Source organism: Pseudorasbora parva, chromosome 25 (genome assembly GCF_024679245.1).
Source record: "Pseudorasbora parva isolate DD20220531a chromosome 25, ASM2467924v1, whole genome shotgun sequence".
Taxonomy (NCBI): Eukaryota; Metazoa; Chordata; class Actinopteri; order Cypriniformes; family Gobionidae; genus Pseudorasbora; species Pseudorasbora parva.
Window position 1 is genome coordinate 33,200,667 of NC_090196.1, and position 23,774 is coordinate 33,224,440.

The 23,774-nt window shown below is 39.2% G+C and overlaps 1 protein-coding gene and 1 long non-coding RNA gene across 2 annotated transcripts; one reads left to right on the forward strand and one right to left on the reverse strand.

The window, feature by feature from the left end:
* Positions 1–1,361: 1,361 nt before the first annotated feature.
* On the reverse strand, positions 1,362–23,452 carry LOC137065044 (coronin-2B-like). Its single transcript, XM_067436609.1, has 4 exons — positions 22,521–23,452; positions 10,424–10,508; positions 4,786–4,986; positions 1,362–1,511 (listed from the first exon to the last, which is right to left on the reverse strand). The coding sequence occupies exons 1-4, from the start codon at positions 22,682–22,684 to the stop codon at positions 1,362–1,364; spliced, it is 600 nt and encodes a 199-aa protein (XP_067292710.1). The 5' UTR covers positions 22,685–23,452.
* On the forward strand, positions 12,853–14,079 carry LOC137065322 (uncharacterized). Its single transcript, XR_010901621.1, has 4 exons — positions 12,853–13,335; positions 13,444–13,503; positions 13,613–13,750; positions 13,907–14,079. It is a non-coding gene; the product is annotated as an uncharacterized lncRNA (long non-coding RNA).
* Positions 23,453–23,774: the final 322 nt, after the last annotated feature.

Here is a 23,774-nt window from a genome sequence, read left to right on the forward strand (position 1 = left end):
TAAAGCCGGAGCAATAACAGTCTTTGCTGGGGTTTGTTGGTGGCCATGATGTTGTGGCCCTCCAACAGGGTAAATTCAGGAAAAGTTTGATTTTCCAGATCGCTTCGTTAGTGATGAAGGAGTTGCTGAAGCTATTCGGACGGTAACTGTTTCCCGTGGGGTCGGAAGGTATTGCCATCATTTAAGTTACAGGGACTGGTCAGTTATTTTATTGCCGTCCGTCTCTCACCACCCGCGGAATAATCCCCGGCCGAGTTACCGACTGCTTTTGACAAACGCAAGGTCATGTTGATGTAACAGCTGTCCGAATCCACATCTCTGAGTTTTCAACAATATATCACTTCAAAATTCACTGTTTGTAATCATTAATGACCACTGCAGAACACCATACGGTTGCTTTGCTGTTATTAGGATGCATTTATAGACTTAAAATGCTGGCAAGTATTTAGAAGAGCAATATATTTCATCACCGCTCAAACAAATTAAAATAAAAGCACTTAAACATTTGAATTGGTCCGTTATTTATAGCAGCATTTATTATCATACCAAGCACATGACATTTTATTTACAGCATACAATGATGTTACGGGCCGCGTGAGCGGCGCGTTCCCGATCACAGAACTCTCCTGTCCACCGTGGCGTGAATAAATCACAATCCGAATGCACGAGTTTTAGGTTTTATCCTATAGTTTTATTACTGAGGTGGCATGCACATGTGCACTTTTATTTTGTCGGATTTCCATGAGTGAAACAGGCGAAGGGCGCATGACATACATCACGACCAAACGTTAGCGATTGGTTATGGCTGATCCAGAGTGGCTCAGGGCAGATCCAATAGTTTTAAACCTCAACAGGGTGCCCGCCTTCGCGGATATAAACCCTTGTCAATGGAGGGTGGCCAGACTCTATGTACAAATGAAATGTACGAGAGTGTGGTAAAACCGGGCTAGTAGTCTTTAGCCTCTGGCCCAAAAATCCTCAGATGATGCAAATATCTTTATTTTGCATCATCGGAGGATTTTTTCCAGAAATAAAATACATAAATCTCTCATCTCAGGGGGATATGGGGGTTGTGCTTTGGTATCTGGCACCAAGATGTTAGCAGCAGATCCTTTAAGTCCTGTAAGTTGCGAGGTGGGGCCTCTATGGATCGGACTTGTTTGTTCAGCTCATCCCACAGATGCTCGATTAAAGCTCGCTCAAATCCTTACGCTTGCCCATTTCTCCTGCTTCACACACATCAACTTTGAGGACAAAATGTTCACTTGCTGCCTAATATATCCCACCCACTAACAGGAGCCGTGATGAAGAGATCATCAGTGTTACTCACTTCACCTGTCATAATGTTACGCCTCATCGGTTTATATCATCATGGTTAACTGGTTATTTCTCACCGTACAGTCCTCCGAGCTGGACGCAATGATGTTGTCCATGAACGGACTCCATTTGATGTCCATCACGCCGCCCTGGTGGCCACACACCTTTGGGTGATGAGGGTCTATTCGTCCTGGCTGAGAGAGAATTACCTCATATTCAGACCGGGGCAAGTTGTCACAAGAGAGAGATATGAGAGTTTGAGTCAAACATTTTCTCCAGCAGTGGTTTTGTAAGTTGTGAATCTAGTGAAGGCTAGCTGGCTAAAATTATAATATTGTTATGAAATTTATCCTCCAAATTCCATAGCATACATTTATTTCTGTTGGGTAAAAAGTGAACATTAAACTGACATGCATTAAGACAAGAGTCACTCTATAACACTTGGGGCAAGTTGTCACATACATTTTAATTGCTGTAAATTTAGACATTATAATTATTTACTTATTTACAAACAAAGTATACTTCTCAAATAAGTGTCAATATACAGCAGGATCCTATTATGACAACTTACCCAATATAGCTCTGCTATGTGTTAACTAAACTGTCCCTTCTTTACAGTACCTTCTCTCTCTCTCTCTCTCTCTCTCTCTCTCTCTCTCTCTCTCTCTCTCTCTCTCTCTCTCTCTCTCTCTCTCTCTCTGTATATATATATGTATATATATATAAATATATATATATATATATATATATATATATATATATATATATATATATATATATATATATATATATATATATATATATATATATACGCACTACACTAAAAGTGTAACAAATTTCCTCAGAAATTTCCATATGTAAATACATGCAAGTCTAAATTTACATTTTCTTGGCTGCAGTTCGTATTTCTACCAGAAGGTGACGCTACAAACTATCCATTGCGTTTCCACAGAAATCTGAGCAGCCTCATTACCCAAAATAAAAACATCTAATTCACTACACCCTCTTTAGTTAAACATTTCTGATGTGATTTTGATTCAGTAGAGTTTGTGTACGCTTGAGGACTGAACTAATGAGTATCAGAACGCTAACAGAGGGCTGATTGTGCATCTGTACCAGTCACACGTGTCTCCATCTCTCACTACCAGCCTGACATTTATATCAATACATCCTCCAAACACTGAACACACATGTCTAAACACACATGTCTGAACACACATGCTTATCGATTGCTACAGTATCTAGTGGCATTTGCACAGGATCTCTGGTTGAACCTTACTGTGATGGTACCAAGACCAAAGTACATAAATGATTTAATTAGTTTGGCAGTTTAAATAGTTTTAGAGTGTACACTTATGCTTAACTAGATTATTTAAGTATATAAAATATATGGGTCAACCTTGTTAGTTTTAGTATGTACAGTATGATAAGCTTCCCTTTATTGGTTAAACTAGTTAGTTCAACTAGTTTAACCCAACCAAGTGAAGCATAAACGTACTGTGCATGCTAAAACTAACTAGTTTAACCCATCAAAGTGAAGCATAATGGTACTGTGCATACTAAAACTAACTAGTTTAACCCATCAAAGTGAAGTATAATGGTACTGTGCATACTAAAACTAACTAGTTTAACCCATCAAAGTGAAGTATAATCATACTGTGCATACTAAAACTAACTAGTTTAACCCATCAACGTGAAGCATAATGGTACTGTGCATACTAAAACTAATTAGTTTAACCCATCAACGTGCAGCATAATGGTACTGTGCATACTAAAACTAACTAGTTTAACCCATCAAGGTGAAGCATAATGGTACTGTGCATACTAAAACTAACTAGTTTAACCCATCGGAGTGAAGCATAATCATACTGTGCATACTAAAACTAACTAGTTTAACCCATCGGAGTGAAGCATAATGGTACTGTGCATACTAAAACTAACTAGTTTAACCCATCAACGTGAAGCATAATGGTACTGTGCATACTAAAACTAATTAGTTTAACCCATCAACGTGCAGCATAATGGTACTGTGCATACTAAAACTAACTAGTTTAACCCATCAAGGTGAAGCTTAATGGTACTGTGCATACTAAAACTAACTAGTTTAACCCATCGGAGTGAAGCAAAATCACACTATGCATACTAAAACTAACTAGTTTAACCCATCAACGTGAAGCATAATCATACTGTGCATACTAAAACTAACTAGTTTAACCCATCAACGTGAAGCATAATGGTACTGTGCATACTAAAACTAACTAGTTTAACCCATCAACGTGAACATAATCATACTGTGCATACTAAAACTAACTAGTTTAACCCATCGGAGTGAAACAAAATCACACTATGCATACTAAAACTAACTAGTTTAACCTATCAACGTGAAGCATAATCATACTGTGCATACTAAAACTAACTAGTTTAACCCATCAACGTGAAGCATAATCATACTGTGCATACTAAAACTAACTAGTTTAACCCATCAACGTGAAGCATAATGGTACTGTGCATACTAAAACTAACTAGTTTAACCCATCAACGTGAAGCATAATGGTACCGTGCATACTAAAACGAACTAGTTTAACCCATCAATGTGAAGCATAATCATACTGTGCATACTAAAACTAACTAGTTTAACCCATCAACGTGAAGCATAATGGTACTGTGCATACTAAAACTAACTAGTTTAACCCATCAACGTGAAGCATAATGGTACTGTGCATACTAAAACTAACTAGTTTAACCCATCAAAGTGAAGCATAATCGCACTGTGCATACTAAAACTAACTTGTTTAACCCATCAACGTGAAGCATAATCATACTGTGCATACTAAAACTAACTAGTTTAACCCATCAACGTGAAGCATAATGGTACTGTGCATACTAAAACTAACTAGTTTAACCCATCAACGTGAAGCATAATCGTACTGTGCATACTAAAACTAACTAGTTTAACCCATCGGAGTGAAGCAAAATCACACTATGCATACTAAAACTAACTAGTTTAACCCATCAACGTGAAGCATAATCATACTGTGCATACTAAAACTAACTAGTTTAACCCATCAACGTGAAGCATAATCATACTGTGCATACTAAAACTAACTAGTTTAACCCATCAACGTGAAGCATAATCATACTGTGCATACTAAAACTAACTAGTTTAACCCATCAACGTGAAGCATAATCATACTGTGCATACTAAAACTAACTAGTTTAACCCATCAACGTGAAGCATAATGGTACTGTGCATACTAACTAGTTTAACCCAACCAAGAAAAGCATAATCATACTGTACATACTAAAACTAACTAACTAAAACGAACTAGTTTAACACAACCAAGTGAAGTATAATCGTAGTGACCATACTAAAACTGACTAGTTTAACCCATCAACCTGAATCAAGGTTAAACTAGTTAGTTTTAGTATGCACAGCTTCAGGTGATCGATCAGTTCCGTTAACTGTACCTTATGAAGTGGGATAACGACGAAAGCTCCTCCCCCTGCGCTCTCTGTGACCACGGCGAGGAATTTGGGGTTAACGGCACAGAAGTGGTTGTCATGGACGCTGTGGGTGATGGAAATTCCCTCGTAACACTGCTCCCTGCTTCCCGCCTGTCCGTAAACATGCCGAAACTTTGAGCTTCTGTACGTGGAGTGCCACGACATCTACAGGAGTCGGACAGAAACCATCGGTTACCAGAGCAAACACTCATCAGACTAGAGACACAGACACAAGCTGTGTTAAAAGACAACTCCGGTGAGAAATGACCCTAGGAGTAATTAACAGATGGTACCGAGTAGTTCTCTGGGATGCGTTTGAATGAAAATCGAATGAAAAGAGTTTTATCTCTAAAAACAGATTAGCTTATAACGCGAGTGTATGGGGCACAGAGTAAGTGAAATTAAACCGCTAGTTAATACCACTAACAGCTCAAAATAGCCTCACACTAACACGGCAGCATAATGAGGGTCCCTACATGCAGACCGAAGCATTGAGAACTTTGTAAGAGTACAAACAGTTTAATAAGAAGATACTTTATAAACACAGTACATTACGCATTTACGGACAGCCATCTTGGAAAACAGTCTCAATGAGTCGAGCAACGAAAGCTGTGGTGAGCTGGTCGATAGTAGCCTGACGTGGTCATACTCAGCTCTAGTCAGAATATGAGTCTGCTGCTCCATTGGGCTGTGATTATAAGGCGTGTTTCAACCGAAAACGGAAAGACCTCAATTGGACAGACCAACAACCAATCAGAGCAACAAATCGACACATTGTCAAGTGTCGACAGAGCTCAACTGCACTGTGTTGCCAAGTCTGCGTTTTTTTCCGGGGGTTGTTTTCTATGTCCGCAGGTTTAAGCGACTATTATGTGATATAGACCCATGAGTGCAAATTTTAGCAGCAATCGTGCCAAAATAACACACATTTTACCCCCAAACACCATTTTTTTCACGGAGAACCCCCTGAGAAGCTATTGTTTAGGGCTAGTAGTTGGCGGATTTTGTTGTAAAACTTGGCAACCCTGTCTGCACGCGCGCTGGAATAAACGATCTTTGCCGGTGTTGTAAAAAAATAAAAGAATTTAATGATACAAAGAGTACTTACCCAACATGATCATCATTTCAGAGAGAAATTTTGAAGGTGATGCAGATACAAACAAGCTCTCCGTTTAGGATTAGAACAAACTCAACCCAAGCGCCTTTGATGACGTGATGATTACGGTACTGTTGATCATCTGTCCATCATCAGCTAAAGCCCGCCGTGATGATCTCATTGGTCAGTTTCTGTTGATCATCTGTCCGTCATCGACTAAAGCCCGCCCTGATGATCTCATTGGTCAGTTTCTGTTGATCATCTGTCCGTCATCAGCTAAAGCCCGCCCTGATGATCTCATTGGTCAGTTTCTGTTGATTATCTGTCCGTCATCGGCTAAAGCCCGCCCTGATGATCTCATTGGTCAGTTTCTGTTGATCATCTGTCCGTCATCGACTAAAGCCCGCCCTTATGATCTCATTGGTCAGTTTCTGTTGATCATCTGTCCGTCATCAGCTAAAGCCCGCCCTGATGATCTCATTGGTCAGTTTCTGTTGATTATCTGTCCGTCATCGGCTAAAGCCCGCCCTGATGATCTCATTGGTCAGTTTCTGTTGATTATCTGTCCGTCATCGGCTAAAGCCCGCCCTGATGATCTCATTGGTCAGTTTCTGTTGATCATCTGTCCGTCATCAGCTAAAGCCCGCCCTGATGATCTCATTGGTCAGTTTCTGTTGATTATCTGTCCGTCATCGGCTAAAGCCCGCCCTTATGATCTCATTGGTCAGTTTCTGTTGATCATCTGTCCGTCATCAGCTAAAGCCCGCCCTGATGATCTCATTGGTCAGTTTCTGTTGATTATCTGTCCGTCATCGGCTAAAGCCCGCCCTGATGATCTCATTGGTCAGTTTCTGTTGATTATCTGTCCGTCATCGGCTAAAGCCCGCCCTGATGATCTCATTGGTCAGTTTCTGTTGATTATCTGTCCGTCATCGGCTAAAGCCCGCCCTTATGATCTCATTGGTCAGTTTCTGTTGATCATCTGTCCGTCATCAGCTAAAGCCCGCCCTGATGATCTCATTGGTCAGTTTCTGTTGATCATCTGTCCGTCATCGGCTAAAGCCCGCCCTGATGATCTCATTGGTCAGTTTCTGTTGATCATCTGTCCGTCATCAGCTAAAGCCCGCCCTGATGATCTCATTGGTCAGTTTCTGTTGATTATCTGTCCGTCATCGGCTAAAGCCCGCCGTGATGATCTCATTGGTCAGTTTCTGTTGATCATCTGTCCGTCATCGACTAAAGCCCGCCCTGATGATCTCATTGGTCAGTTTCTGTTGATCATCTGTCCGTCATCAGCTAAAGCCCGCCCTGATGATCTCATTGGTCAGTTTCTGTTGATCATCTGTCCGTCATCAGCTAAAGCCCGCCCTGATGATCTCATTGGTCAGTTTCTGTTGATCATCTGTCCGTCATCGTCTAAAGCCCGCCCTGATGATCTCATTGGTCAGTTTCTGTTGATTATCTGTCCGTCATCGGCTAAAGCCCGCCTTGATGATCTCATTGATCAGTTTCTGTTGATCATCTGTCCGTCATCGGCTAAAGCCCGCCCTGATGATCTCATTGGTCAGTTTCTGTTGTTAACCCCTAAGGGTTAACACTGTTGATCATCTGTCCATCATCAGCTAAAGCCCGCCGTGATGATCTCATTGGTCAGTTTCTGTTGATCATCTGTCCGTCATCGGCTAAAGCCCGCCCTGATGATCTCATTGGTCAGTTTCTGTTGATCATCTGTCCGTCATCGTCTAAAGCCCGCCGTGATGATCTCATTGGTCAGTTTCTGTTGATCATCTGTCCTTCATCGGCTAAAGCCCGTCCTGATGCTCTCATTGGTCAGTTTCTGTTGATCATCTGTCCATCATCGGCTAAAGGCCGCCCTGATGATCTCATTGGTCAGTTTCTGTTGATCATCTGTCCATCATCGGCTAAAGGCCGCCCTGATGATCTCATTGGTCAGTTTCTGTTGATCATCTGTCCATCATCTTCTAAAGCCCGCCGTGATGATCTCATTGGTCAGTTTCTGTTGATCATCTGTCCATCATCGGCTAAAGCCCGCCCTGATGATCTCATTGGTCAGTTTCTGTTGATCATCTGTCCGTCATCGACTAAAGCCCGCCCTGATGATCTCATTGGTCAGTTCCTGTTGATCATCTGTCCGTCATCGACTAAAGCCCGCCCTGATGATCTCATTGGTCAGTTTCTGTTGATCATCTGTCCATCATCAGCTAAAGCCCGCCGTGATGATCTCATTGGTCAGTTTCTGTTGATCGTCTGTCCATCATCAGCTAAAGCCCGCCCTTATGATCTCATTGGTCAGTTTCTGTTTGGAGATAATTACTCCTCTATGGATCGAGGCCAGATCGAACCGCCCGACCTAAAAATGTTGTGGGCGGGGCTAAGTTCGGCTGGCATCCAGGCTAGGTCGATAGGAATTAAGTTTGTGAAATCTAATTACATGGACATTTTTTTTTGTATTTATTTATTTTCTCTCTTGCGTTCAGTGCTTTCTTCCGGAAACAACGGACCATATGAGATTCAGTCACAGTTCATCATTTAACACACCATTCGTGGCTCGACTCGTCGAGACTGTTTTCCAAGATGGCTGCCGTCTGTAAACGCGTAATGTACTGTCTTTATAAAGTATCTTCTTATTAAACTGTTTGTACTCTTACAAAGTTCTCAATGCTTCGGTCTGCATGTAGGGACCCTCATTATGCTGCCGTGTTAGTGTGAGGATATTTTGAGCTGTTAGTGGTATTAACTAGCAGTTTAATTTCACTTACTCTGTGCCCCATACACTCGTGTTATAAACTAATCTGCTTTTAGAGATAAAACTCTTTACATTTGATATCATGAAAACGCTTCCCACAGAACGATCTACTCGCTAACCCTCTGTTAGTTACCCCTAGGTTCAATTTTCACCGGAGTTGTCCTTGAATAATGTTTCACGGGGTTATACTGGATTATCAGCACAGATTCAGTTTTCCCCCAAATCACACTTTTCACATTGATTAATCCGAGAATCATTATGAACCCACAAAAAGCAATCAGGTTAAGAGTTCCCTCAGGTTTCTGTTTCGTGACTGTGAGGTTTATAACACGGTGCAGAGTTTGACAGACAGCTGCCTCATCCCACATGTTCAGACGTCACCAATCACACAGAGAACATGACCTATTTTCCCTCTCTCCGATCTAGCGGGTGACGTTGTGTTCATGTGGATGACCGAGATTGTGTAACCCGATTTAATGAGTTGGAGGATTTGCAGAAGAAAGATGTGCCACACGTAATCTTCTTCAGCCTTTTGCACCCTATATAGTGGATAAAAAAGACATGCAGAATAAACGTTTCTCGTCTGTTTTATATAGGTCAAAAAACAACTTTGAATAATAGTCACTAAAAGGATCACATGGATGTTAAAATGCAAAATGTTTCTGGGGTGACTGAAAGCACTCTCGTGTGATCCTCTCATCCTGTGGTTTGTGTTTTAGCGAGTTGCATTTCATTGTTTGCTATTGTTTCAGCTCAATTCCTGCTTTGCCCCCATGCGTTTCCTTCTTTTGCTCTAAAACACACACGCACTCAGACTCGAACCGAATCTTCAGGGATTCAAACACAATGGGGATCCATCCGCAGCCTCTGCTCAAGACCGGAAGTGAATTTTATTAATATCTTCATATAAAGACAACATGATCACAGATTAACCATCGCAGTTTAACTCACGTGTGTGTGGTTGTGAAACTAGAGCTCTAGAAATGAAGAAAGGTAAGGGTGTGTGTTTCCTGCAAGATTCCCACACAGTCCCTGTTTCTTGTTTTGATTGGATTTTTTTTTTTTTTAAGATACAAAAAAAGAAAAAGGGACTTTTTAAATCAATTTTTTTGTCTCATTTATTAGTAAACTAGTTTTAAGCATTAATAGAACAAGTTATATGCTTAAAACGAGAAAAAAGGTTGGCACACTGTAAAAACATATTGCTGGTTAACTTAAAAAAAGTCATTTTGAGTCAGTTGAAATAAAAAAAAGTTAGTTGATACAATGGAGATTGATTTAATCAACAGAAACTCAAAATATTATGTTATTTGAACCGCATTAATTATCTAAGAAGATTTGATAATAAGTGGGTTTTTTTTACTACAAAACAAGACAAAATTAAGATTTTGCTTTGCATCCAACAAAATAGAAAAATATTTGAAGCTTTCATTAATATTCTTATATTTAGATTTTTTTGCCAATTTGCCAATGTAAATATTAATTTTTTTGGTGATAATGTGGTGATGATACACACACACACACACACACACACGCACACACACACACACACACACACACACACACACACACACACACACACACACACACACACACACACACACACACACACACACACACACACACACACACATTTACACAATATTTTTATTATATTAATATTAATTTCCAAGATTCCCTCTCAGCTGTACACTTAGTTCCTGACAGTTTATATCCGCCATCTTCATTCAAACTCTTACCTTAACTTTGGTCATGAAGACTTGCTCCTTTGGAGCGCCAAATGATCCCAGAATGCTCCTCTGCTGCAGAACTAATGAAGGGAAGCTACAGGAGGACGACAGAGAGACAGAGAGAGTAAACGACACACATCTGCTGCTGCTGTTGAGTCTGTGATTGGAATACACACACATGCTGGAAACACAACTCCTCCCTCCTGCTTCTCTCTCTCTCTCTCTCTCTCTCTCTCCCCTCCCTCTCTCTCTCTCTCTCTCTCTCTCTCTCTCTCTCTCTCTCTCTCTCTCTCTCTCTCTCTCTCTCTCTCTCTCTCTCTCTCTCTCTCTCTCTCTCTCTCTCTCTCTCTCTCTCTCTCTCTCTCTCTCTCTCTCTCTCTGGTGATTATATAACATGCTGTATCTGACTGTCAGGCTGAAATCTCTCAGCTCTGATCGCTCTTTAACATGTGCTGAATGAATCTGCCTGTTCAGTTCACAGGTGAATCTCATTTTGCATCTTCATTCAAATATAAAATATGACTCCAAATATTGATTTAATAAGTCTGTAAAACTGAACTGATCCTGAAAGTTCTGCGTGTAAAGGCCACATTGTTGTGTATTATGATAAACTAAATGAGTAGAGTTCATTGCGAGAGACAAACTTTGATGTTCGCTTAACAAAGCCATATGAAAGTTTTTTATAAGACTTGAATTTAGTGAAGTGGTTTTAGCACATTGTTAGCATGAATTAGCATGCTGCTAGCATGATTTAACATTTCGTCAACATGTTATTAACATGAATTAGCATGCTGCTAGCATGATTTAACATTTCGTCAACATGTTATTAACATGAATTAGCATGTTGTAAACATTAACATACAAATGAATGTTTTGGAATTTTGGGAAAATAAAGGAGCCCGGGGCTATAATTACATACATCTTCAGCTTTGTTACAATTACTTTGCTGATGAAAATCCTCTAATTTAAAGGGGTACTTCAGCGCTGGGATTTACTTACTTCAGTGAGAAAAGACAGAAAATGTATTTTTGCCTCTTGGGGATGAAAGACTACAATTCCCAGAATGCTTTGCTGCCCTGTGAGGCCACTCCCAAAGCCACCGCTACTGGATTACTGTGACTGAGTTGGAGAAGACACTACAATTAAAAACTGAAAGTGTCTGTTCAATATAATGAGTGAGTCACGGCGCGAGTATCACAGCACTGAGCACTAACTGCAGGAGTCAGATAAATGAGCTGATGAGCTCTCGTGATGAGAGCTGAGGTAATCGCGACTACACTCGCGGCATACATTCACAATGCGAGTTCAGTCTGGCGCGTTTCAGTTCATGCCTTTGCAAGCTTAACTTTCATAGAAATTAATTTGAGAAGTTAGAAGACTTCCATTGCTCAGCATAGCTCCGTTTAAATAAGTGCCTGCAGCTGAGCTGAGCTCTGAGTGTGATCTCCATCCCTCATGCGCGGGTTCAAAACATGCGGAAATGGCTCCCTCTGCTGGCTGTAGTCTTTAGCCCTTGACCAAACATTCCTCCTTTGCTGCAAATATCGTCAATTTGCATCATAGGAGGAATTTTTCCAGAAATAAAATGCATAAATCTCTTGTCTCAGGGGGATATGAGGGGGGAAAGCACAATCATTTGAATATACTCCAGGGGTTTCTACTGATACAAAGCCATATGCTAACCGCTGAAGTAACCCTTTAAGTATAAATTAAAAAATGTGTTGTTGTTGTTGTTTTTAACCCTGCATTTGGGTTATTTTACAAAAATGTTGGGTCATTGTAACATATTTGGGTTATTTTTAAACCAAGATTTTTAAATGAGTATATATATCAAGCAGCAACCTTCTCCAGTTTCTCTTGAAGCCGATACGGAAGTGACTTAAACTGTAATTCCTCAACTGGCCACTAGAGCGGCTCCAGAAGGAGCAGAATCTCATTGAGCCTCATGTTAAAATGCCCAACTTTACAGCAGAAAAAAAACATGTTTACAGCCTGGGACAAATTGTGGTTTTGGTCTATATGGCTAATTTTGCCCTTCATGACGACTGTGAGGGGGGTGAATTTTTTTTATAACTCATTCATTTACATTATATAACGCCTTAAAGTTCTGCATACACTGTAAAAAAATTTTTTGCGATTTTGTTATTTCAACAATTTTTTTTCAGTAGAGATAACTAGATTGTCCAGACAACAAGGCATTTTAAGTTTTCTTGTCCTCAACTAGACTGAAAGTTAAGTGAACAAGTATAATTGTTGTTTTAACTCAAAAACATATGTTGAAATAACTAAACTAGATTTTCTGTTGAATGAACAAGTATAATTGTTGTTTTAACTTAAAAACATAAGTTGAACTGTCCTGGATTTTACTCCAATTATACTTTAGTCTATTTATTTAACTACAGTAATCTAAACTTAATCTACTATGTGCAGCTGATTTATATACAACACTCTAATTATATAGATATGAGCACATTTATTTAACTTACCGTATTTAATACGTACCATTCCACACCATATAAACCAAGTCTTAATTCAAGGAGTCAATGAGTAAAGAGTTTTTGTATTAACACGGCTAGTGAAAACAGCGCCATCTGGCGGAGAGGATAATTATGTACATCCAGGAAATGCACGTGCTGTATGCGCGCGCCCCCGTATCCCCTCCCCCACCGACTGACAGACCAGACGCCATTTCCCTTCAATCGCAATGCTGAGCAAATGAGTAGTGTTTACACCGGCATAGTGTTTTATCTCATTAACAGTATGACGTTTATAACATTATATTGTGGTAGGATGGTATGTGTGTGTGTGTGTGTCCGTGCGCACCTAAACTTAGAGATATCTTCTTTGACTCGCGGTGCAGAGCGGAGGATAGAAACAGGCGACTGAGGCGAGAGAACTTTTTCACAGGGAAATATTATAAAGTAAGTGTTTTATCTCATTTACCATTTGTTTTTCATAATTTATTTATTTATACCAATATGTAACTTATATGCTGTGCGCGTTTAAACGAGCCAAAAATTTTCTCTCAGGGGACATGACTCACCGTGCAGTGCAGACATGGAGTTTACTTTCAACCAAGATAGCACAAAGTAAGTTACGTGTTTAACCTCATCTACAAAGTGTATTTATGACATTATATTGTTTTATAATTATATTTGTGTGTGTGTGTGTGTGTGTGTGTGTGTGTTGTGCTCCCAGAGCCGTTGAAATACAGAGTTCCTAACGTTACACGCTTTTACCTCGCGGGGTTCATGGAGCTCTCAACAACTCGCGCCGTCTATTTGTTCGAATGGTTGGAGGTGGACAGCGGTTTCACTATATTTGCTGCAATTTCTGGTAAATATTAACTTTATGAATTTAAATAATAGTATTCAGCCCTAATTAAATCACATTGAGTCATTGTACAGTGTAAACATTGCAACATGTTGTCAATAAGCCTATAAAATATATATATATTTTTTTTAATGTTTTTATCAATTGCTCCTTGACAAGAAACTGAACTGGTTTACGGATCGGATGAAACTACATCTCGCTTCACTGCATGGTCTCTCTCTCAGATCGCCATCAGATACAGATAAGTTTCATGAAACTCCTTGAAAATTATTAAATGTGAGTTTGAATCGATACAGGTAAAATAAATAACTATTAAAGGGTAAGTTCACCCAAAAAGGAAAATTACCTTATGATTTACTCACCCTCAAGCCATACTAGGTGTATTCCAGACGAATACAATCGGAGTTATATTTAAAAAAAATCTAAAGCATTATAAATGGCAGTGAATGGCAGTCCAAATTTTTAAGCCCAGAAAAAAGTGCATCCATCCATTATAAAAGTAATCCACATGGCTCCAGGGGGGTTAATAAAGACATTCTGATGTGAATCGATGGGTTTGTAATGTAAAAAGTTATAATGTAAAATATGTAGCTTCTGGCGCGACGGCCTTCCGTATTAAAGTTACGGAAAAAGTGTAACTGGCACGGCGATGTCGTTGGATGTAGAGGGGAAGAAAAACGCAACTGGCGCAGCGACGGCATCGGACATGGTTTAAAAAAAAAACGTAATTGCCGTGACAATGACGTCGGACGTGGCGTAAACCTTTTGAACTTTGAGAGGCATTACACTTATTTCGAAAGTTGAAGGCGGTCCGCCAGAAGCCTTTATTAACCCCCCGGAGCCTTCTGGATTATTTTTATAATGGATACAGGGCTTGACATTAAGCATGTTCATGTGCTTGTCCGGAAAAAAGTTTGATATTTTGTGTGTGTGTGTGTGTGTGTGTGTGTGTGTGTGTGTGTTTTAAATATAATTTATTCTGAAGCAATATGCTGACCAGTATTCAATCAGCTTTGACATATTTAAATCTGCATATTTGTGAATTTTTTAATTATTATTTTTTACTTTATATAAAGGGCATTTCCCCTCTAATCTTATGCTATATTAAATATAGGCTATGCTTCAGGTTTCATTTTATATTGTAAAATTTCATCTATACATTAATTTAAAATAAGACACTATAAGGGCTGTTACCAATCACATTAAATAATTTACACTGAAAAATTTAATTTGCATTAAATAATGTTTTGAAATTTGTATTTTTGGATAGACCAATAATGTTTAAACATCAAACCAAACCTCCAGTAGGTGGTAGCAGGTGGCCGTTTTAATGAGTGAGTCATTGAGTCGTTCATTCAAACGATTCATTCAAACGCTGAATCGTTCAGTAACTCACATGTTGCTGTGACTTGTTGCGGTTCTGCTGTGAATGATTTTCACTGCTGAAATAGAACAAAACATTAAATATTGCTTCTTAAATGTAAGTGACTTTAAGGGAATGTTAATTTAAGTGAATGTTAATTAATTGTTTTGCTATGAACTGTCATATGAAGTCAGTGTCATTTTCAGTCGTGGTGGTATTCAGGAAAACAGGTCAAGTGTTGTAATGTCTTCTCTAGAGGCTGCACAAGTGTCAACAGCGCGACCTTGTTATCGTCAGTTCATTATATATTATTATCCACTATCAATCGCCACTTACACTAAATTAATGCAATCGTTCTTGCATTTTGGTGATTCGCTAGCTATTTTTTGTTTTAATCAGGTCCATCGGGCAAGTAAAATTCTCTTTCACTTGTCCCTTCGAAAAATCCACAAGCGTTAATGTCGAGCCCTGGGATAGATGCACTTTTTTTCTGGGCTTCAAAATTTGGGCAGCCATTCACTGCCATTTATAATTTTTGGATTAGCCAGAACTTTTTTTAATATAACTGATTCAGGGCTCGACATTAACGCTTGTCTGGGACAAGTGAAAGAGAATTTTACTTGCCCGATGGACAAGGGCCTGATTAAAACAAAAAATAAACTAACGTTAGCGAATCACCAAAATGCAAGAATGGTTGTGCATTAATTTAGTGTAAGTGGCGATCGATAGTGGATAATAATATATGATGAAATGACGATAACAAGTTTGCGCTGTTGACACTCGTGCAGCCTCTCGAGGAGAAATTACAACACTAGAGCCATTTAAGCTGTTTCCTGAATACAATCACGACAGAAAGTGACTCTGATTTCATATGACGGTTCCATAAACATTACATTAACATTCACTTAGTCACTTACATTTTAGATGCAATATTGAGTGTGTTTGTTCTATTTCAGCAGCGAAAATCGTTCACAGCAGAACCGTAACGCGTCTCACAGCAACTGAACGATTCAGTGTTTGAATGAATCGTTTGAATGAACGACTCAATGGCTCACTCATTAAGACTGCCACCTGCTGCCACCTACTGGAGGTTTAGTTTCATGTTCAAACATACTTTCTAACATTTGTATTTGTCTATTCAAAACTACAAATCTAAATTTAATGTAGTTGTGATTTTTCAGTGTAAATTATTTTATTTGATTGGTAACAGCCCTTATATTGTCTCATTTTAATTTAATGTATTGATCAAATTTAACAATATAGAATGAAACCTGAAGCAGTGCCTTTATTTAATAAGATTAGGGGGAAAATCCCCTTTATAAAAGGTAAAAATATCCTACATTTCAAATGATTCAATATTTTTTTTTAAAATCACAAATATGCATATTTAAATATGTCAAAGCTGATTGAACACTGGGGAGAATATTGCTTCAGAATAAATTATATTTACAACGCACACACGCACGGAAAAACAAAAAAATATCGAACTTTTTTCCGGACAAGCACATTTTTTATTTGGCCAAGTGAATGAACGATTTGAAACAAGAATGTAATACACCTAGGATGGCTTGAGGGTGAGTAAATCATGGGCTAATTCTCACTTTTGGGTGAACTAACCCTTTAATATGACAGTGGTTTTAAATGTTGTTTTTGTTGCTTTTTGCATTTGAATATTGCACTTTACTAGTAGATACAGCATGAAATAAACATGTATGAACATCAGAGAATATGTTTAAAGATACAGTACAATGTATGAAATCTGTATTGTCTCATGTAATCGCAGTGTTTCAACTGCGCAAACGTTAAGAAACGTCAATAAATAGCTTTTAAGCAATGTCATGTCACATTTACCTCAGAAAAAATATTCTGTCAAGTAGAAAAAGTATATTTACTTTATTGCATAGTTATTGTATTGCTGTTCTTTAGTATTTAATGTATGTTTGAATAAATATTTTATGACAGCACCACTTAAAATTTGTATCTGTGTCTCATTTTTTTCCAGCCAGATGATGATGAGAGAGCCATTGTTCATGGGGTTAATGTAGGGCATCTTGACCATGAGTGAGGACATCAGACATGATAGTGCCTTCCCAGATGATGTTGTGGATGTGGATGTCATACTGGACGGAGATTGTGGTCATGGATCTAGAAGATGCCCTAAATGCCTTTGCCACACTGTTTGGGCTCAAGCTATGAGGTTATCCAACTTTTTATTTTATTTTTATTTTTAATCTAGGTTTAATGGTTGGGGAGAGCTGCAAAGCTGAAAAAAATGCAGTGAGGTAACACTGGTGCATATGTGCTGTTTATGCTCATTGATAAATGTACTGAAGCTTGAGAGCTTACACATTGTTGATTAAAATGAACTTAAATTAAGTTTAAATTAAAATGGTATAAAGCCAAATCAGAGGTGTTTAACAGTCTGTGCCGTTTCTTTTTGCAATTTTCTGAAGAAAGGACATTTCAGACCTTTTGTGTGGTTGTTTTTGGTGTTTGTTTTTGCAATAAATATAAATGTGTACTGATATGTGTTGCTGTGATTTTAATTTGCTATAGGTTTTATTCTAAATCAAATGTAATTTACAAATCAATATAGTAATGCAATTAATACTTATTAAAGCAGCTTTGCAACCAACTAAAGTGAAGTTATGATGACTAGAACATTTAAGTTCAGAAAACTAAAGTGAAGTTATGATGACTAGAACATTTAAGTTCAGAAAACTAAAGTGAAGTTATGATGACTAGAACATTTAAGTTCAGAAAACTAAAGTGAAGTTATGATGACTAGAACATTTAAGTTCAGAAAACTAAAGTGAAGTTATGATGACTAGAACATTTAAGTTCAGAAAACTGAAGGGGAAGTTTTTATTACTAAATGGAATTAGTTCAGATAACTTATCCAAATAAGTAAGAGAAACTTAAAAAAACCAATGCAAAAAGATAACAAAATATATTAAGTTAAGTCAACAAATAATTTTTTACAGTGTAATTAAGGGCGTGGCCACTTTGAGTGACAGGTGGATAGCCGTTTGTCTGCCGTCTGTTAGTCATCACGTCACCTAAGCTCCGCCCACGTCCCGCCTCTATTGCCCATTTTCAGCCCAGCACACTTCCTCACACTCTTATTTTCTTTCAGTATCGCACCAAACAAACAATCAACACATTCATTTTCACTCTCACATGTTCATCATGAAGCCTGGAAGATTTGTTTTAATATTAATTTGGCTCTTTTGAGTCATTTAGTTTTAAACTAAAGTGTTTCATAAAATTAAAACCACTCCACTTGCGAATTTAATATTTCTCTATATAAATTGAAAGTGAATGCCGTCGTCATTCTCTCACTGTAAACATTATATTTATAAGAGCAAAGGATTTTACAGCAGTAGATTCAGCTGTGGGAACGTTCAGATTTCAATTGGCTTCAGAAATCATTTCCCAGAGGACAGACTTACACCATCACACAACTACACCAATGATTTACTCCATCTCACTGTCAGAGTGATTTCTGTTTCTGAGAAACAATAACTTCTGAGAGCTAAACCTGGATAAAACCAGCTCCATTCAGATCTATTTAAAACAGATTGCTGAAGCTTTGACTGGAACGGTTGTAACTACTGTCTCGACACAATACAGTTCAACAAATATTACCACGATGGAAAATAGCTACAAATTAAATGTATATAGTCTTATTATTACTTTTTAAAGAAAAATAGATATACACCAATTAGTGTCACATTATGAGCACTAACAGGTGAAAAGAATAAGCCTGATTATCTTCTCATTACATCACGACACCTGTTATTGGGTGGGATATATATATATAGTGCCTAATATAGTGTTAACACTACTAGTGTTGCAAGGATACAGCAGCAAGTGCTTCCCATCGGCGCTGCCGTAACGGTTTGTCACCACATCATTTTTTTACAGTCTATGGTCACCACTCATCAAAATATTATATTTTAGAGATGACCAATCAAATCAAAGTAGGAGGGCTTTACATTCACAGAAGATGCTTAGCGTGAATTTCAGCTCAACGGACATAAAGTGTGAGTGCACGTAGCTATACTTAACATTTCATATTTGACAGGTGTTTTAGGATAGAAATGTTTAACAACCGACAAAAATAATCAGGTCATCTGATAAAAATGTCTAATTTTGCCATTTTGAATAAAAAAAAAGGCTAAGTGACTCATAATGTATTTTTTTCTAATGTAACATATTTTGTCAATGTAAGGGGAAAATAAACAATAATTAACCTGACTTTTTGATTTTCTCGGTTTGTGTAAATACACTTGTGGTTCAGAGTTTTGTTTTTTTTTTCACATAAATTTCACACATCTAGTACAATTATGTGGTTGTGTTTCATTAATGCAGTCTATACTTTTTTCCCTGAATGAATGGAAGTGAAATGTGACAACCTGCCCCATAGGTGTAACATGAGCATATGACAGATTAAAATGTTATCTGATATAATAGATTTTTTTTTTATTTTAACAACAAACACATTGTAAAATGCAGCTATACAACATAGTTCAAAACATAATAATTGAAGGGGGGGTGAAATGCTGTTTCATGCATACTGAGCTTTTTACACTGTTACAGACTTGGATTCCCATCCTAAACATAGACAAAGTTTCAAAAACTAATGTTGGACGTTTGATGGAGTATTTCTGTGTCAAAAATACTCCTTCCGGTTTCTCACAAGTTTCGGAGAGTTTTTTCGATGGGTCGGCTTGACGTCGATAGAGCGGAAGGTCCTTGTATGGGCCGTACGGGCTCTTCTCCCGGTAGGGTGCGCGCGCGTGACTAGAGCGAGAGAGGAAATGCACGCCCATAAACACTCTCAGCTGCAGATCCAGTCGTCCGTGAACACTTCTGTCGCGCCGCGCTCCACTTTATTCCTATGGGTGACGTCGAGCGACTTCAACGCTTCAGCACAGCATTCTGGGAAGGCAGCGCTGCATTTGAACCGATTTGAACGCAGAAATGACGGGAAGTGTCACGACATCGCTTCAGTCGCAAAAGTGGATCTCCACAGTCACTGCTGTCAGGACTTCACCAAATCAACAGTTACCATAGAAGTGTGTTTTTGTCGGAGCGGTCCCAGCGATAAAGGTTCGGTCCTGCTTTGGAAGCAGCCGGTGAGTTAAACTGCTTCAAATGTCTGTGCTGTCGGCTCGTCGCGTGAGTAAACATCAGTAAACGACACGATCATATATAACGTTAGTTAATTTATCAATGGAGCATGCGATCTATGGTGTGTGTTTAAATACATTTGTTTAGCTGACCACTATATGGGTCAGTTTGATTATTGTAAAACCACCCAAACATAAACCTAGCGTTCTCACAAAGCGTGCTTCGTCATTCAAATGCGCTAACGGACTCCATTGTTGTTCTCTGTATAACGTTACACTAGTCTGACGTGCTAAACCGTTTTGCTTGCTACTGCTAAGGTTTAGTCGCATACAATAGTATTCTGGATCATTATCTTAGTTGAATCTGATTGATAGCCATGGTTTATTAGAGTAAAGTTTTCTTCTCCACGCTTGAGGACGTCACCGCTTTGCGCGCTCGTCATTCTTTAGCTCCACCCACACGATACGCCTCCAGCCGCTCGGTTTTTTCCGGAAAGACTCGGTACAGCCTATATTTATTTTATAAATATAATAAAACTAAAGACTTTTCGGAGATATGAAGGATGCAATACTACTCTATAGGTACTCAAGATTGACATGAGATTGATTGAAACTGAGTGTTTCACCCCCCCTTTAATTTCTGATCATCGACTCTCAGTGTTTATTTACCTTTTCTTTGATTCATAAAAGTATAGAATATAATTTCTATACATTTTGGGGGCCTTCAAACATCTTAAAAATGCACATATAGATCAGAAAAATAAAACATTTCTCGGGGGAGTATCCCCCCTCTAACCCCCCTAACTACCTCACATTTGAGACCTCACTGATTTTAAAACCCTGCCTACGGCCCTGTGTATATATCTAAAGGATTATTATGAACACCATATTAATACTGTGTTTGACCCCCTTTCGCCTTCAGAACTGCCTTAATTCTCCGTGGCATTGATCAACAAGCTGCTGAAAGCAAATGTTGGCCCATATTGATAGGAGAGCATTGTGCAGTTGATGGAGATTTGTGGGATGCACATCCAGGGCACGAAGCTTAGTGGTCCCCACAATGTTATATAAACAAGTAGGCTACACACACACACACCCACACACCCACACACACACACACACACACACACACACACTACCCATAAACCTACCCATCACAGGAAACATTCTGCATTTTTACTTTCTAAAAAAACTCCTCCTGTGTGATTTATAAGCCTTTTGAAAAGTGGGGACATGGGTAATGTCCTCATATTTCACCCTCTCCTGTAATACCTGTGTCATACCCATGGCATTATACACATTTGTGTCCTCATATGTCACAAAAACATTCCCACACACACACACACACACACACACACACACACACACACACACACACACACACACACACACACACACACAGGTTTAACTCTGAAACCAACCTGATCCGGCAGACACAACACCGTCTTCATGCTGCTCCATCTGGCTCGGATGAACGGCCTCCACTCCAGACTCTGCTCAGCCTTTCTCCATGACGCGCTTCCACCCTGTGCAGGACTTAATAAAGACACACATGACCTCATGTTTCAGACTGACTTCACTTCTGTTTGATGTGGCTGTCAGATGTTATTTTAGCACATCTGATTCATTTTGAGGTTAATTTGACGCAGGTTTAATTGTAGCCGTTTTGGCTGTGAACATTATGAGTTGAAACACACCCACAAAGTCTATATTTAAAGGTTTATAGTGGCCTGACGTCTGCTGATACATATTCCAGAATATTTCCATGGCTTTTTTTTTTTTTTTTGGATATGTGCACTAACTTCTTAAAGGGTTACTTCAGTGATTTAGCATTAAGCTTTGTATTTAAACTGGGTCATTAATGTAGAAGAAATGGGAAACATTTTTTGAATTTGGTGCCTTCTAGACTGAGAAAAGACAGAAAATATATATTTGTCTCATGGGGATGAAAGACTACAATTCCCAGAATGCATTGCTTTGCTGCCCAACAAGGCCACTCCCAAAGCCACCGCTACTGGATCACTTTCCCACCGCGCTCATTCTCATAAAATCAGTTCCGTTAGAGAACAGACACTACAATTAAAAACTGAAGGTGTGTGTTCAATATAATGTGAGTGAGCAGAGCGAGAGTCACGGCACAAACGCAGCAGGAGTCAGATTACATTCATCTTCAGGAGAGCTGAGGTAAACGCGTGTTCAGTCTGGAGCGTTAGCACTTCATGCCTTTGGAAGCTTAGCTTTCATAGGAATTAATTTGAGATGGTTAAACACTCACTTTGCTCCGCATCGCTCCGTTTCCATGAATGCCCGAGCCGAGCGCTGTGAGTGCGATCTCCCACTCCCCATGGACCGGTTGAAAACATGCAGAAAAAGCTCCTCTACTGGCTGTAGTCTTTTAGCCTGGCTCTGCCCTCTTACGTACTTCCGCTCAATTTTCATTTTCCTTCAGTTCTCCGTCTGGGACTGCTGTGTAGTCTTAGGTTTTCTCCGAACAAATTTTTACCGGTCCAATCAGCGAACGGAGGGAGTGGCTGAGAACGATGACGTTGATGTCGAGCGCTAGTTTGAGATGTAGTTCAGTAATGGCGGCGGAGAAAGATGCAAACTAAACCATTCATTGCATTGTGGCACCGCTGCCGAATATCCAGAAGTTAAAGCCGGAGCAATAACAGTCTTTGCTGGGGTTTGTTGGTGGCCATGATGTTGTGGCCCTCCAACAGGGTAAATTCAGGAAAAGTTTGATTTTCCAGATCGCTTCGTTAGTGATGAAGGAGTTGCTGAAGCTATTCGGACGGTAACTGTTTCCCGTGGGGTCGGAAGGTATTGCCATCATTTAAGTTACAGGGACTGGTCAGTTATTTTATTGCCGTCCGTCTCTCACCACCCGCGGAATAATCCCCGGCCGAGTTACCGACTGCTTTTGACAAACGCAAGGTCATGTTGATGTAACAGCTGTCCGAATCCACATCTCTGAGTTTTCAACAATATATCACTTCAAAATTCACTGTTTGTAATCATTAATGACCACTGCAGAACACCATACGGTTGCTTTGCTGTTATTAGGATGCATTTATAGACTTAAAATGCTGGCAAGTATTTAGAAGAGCAATATATTTCATCACCGCTCAAACAAATTAAAATAAAAGCACTTAAACATTTGAATTGGTCCGTTATTTATAGCAGCATTTATTATCATACCAAGCACATGACATTTTATTTACAGCATACAATGATGTTACGGGCCGCGTGAGCGGCGCGTTCCCGATCACAGAACTCTCCTGTCCACCGTGGCGTGAATAAATCACAATCCGAATGCACGAGTTTTAGGTTTTATCCTATAGTTTTATTACTGAGGTGGCATGCACATGTGCACTTTTATTTTGTCGGATTTCCATGAGTGAAACAGGCGAAGGGCGCATGACATACATCACGACCAAACGTTAGCGATTGGTTATGGCTGATCCAGAGTGGCTCAGGGCAGATCCAATAGTTTTAAACCTCAACAGGGTGCCCGCCTTCGCGGATATAA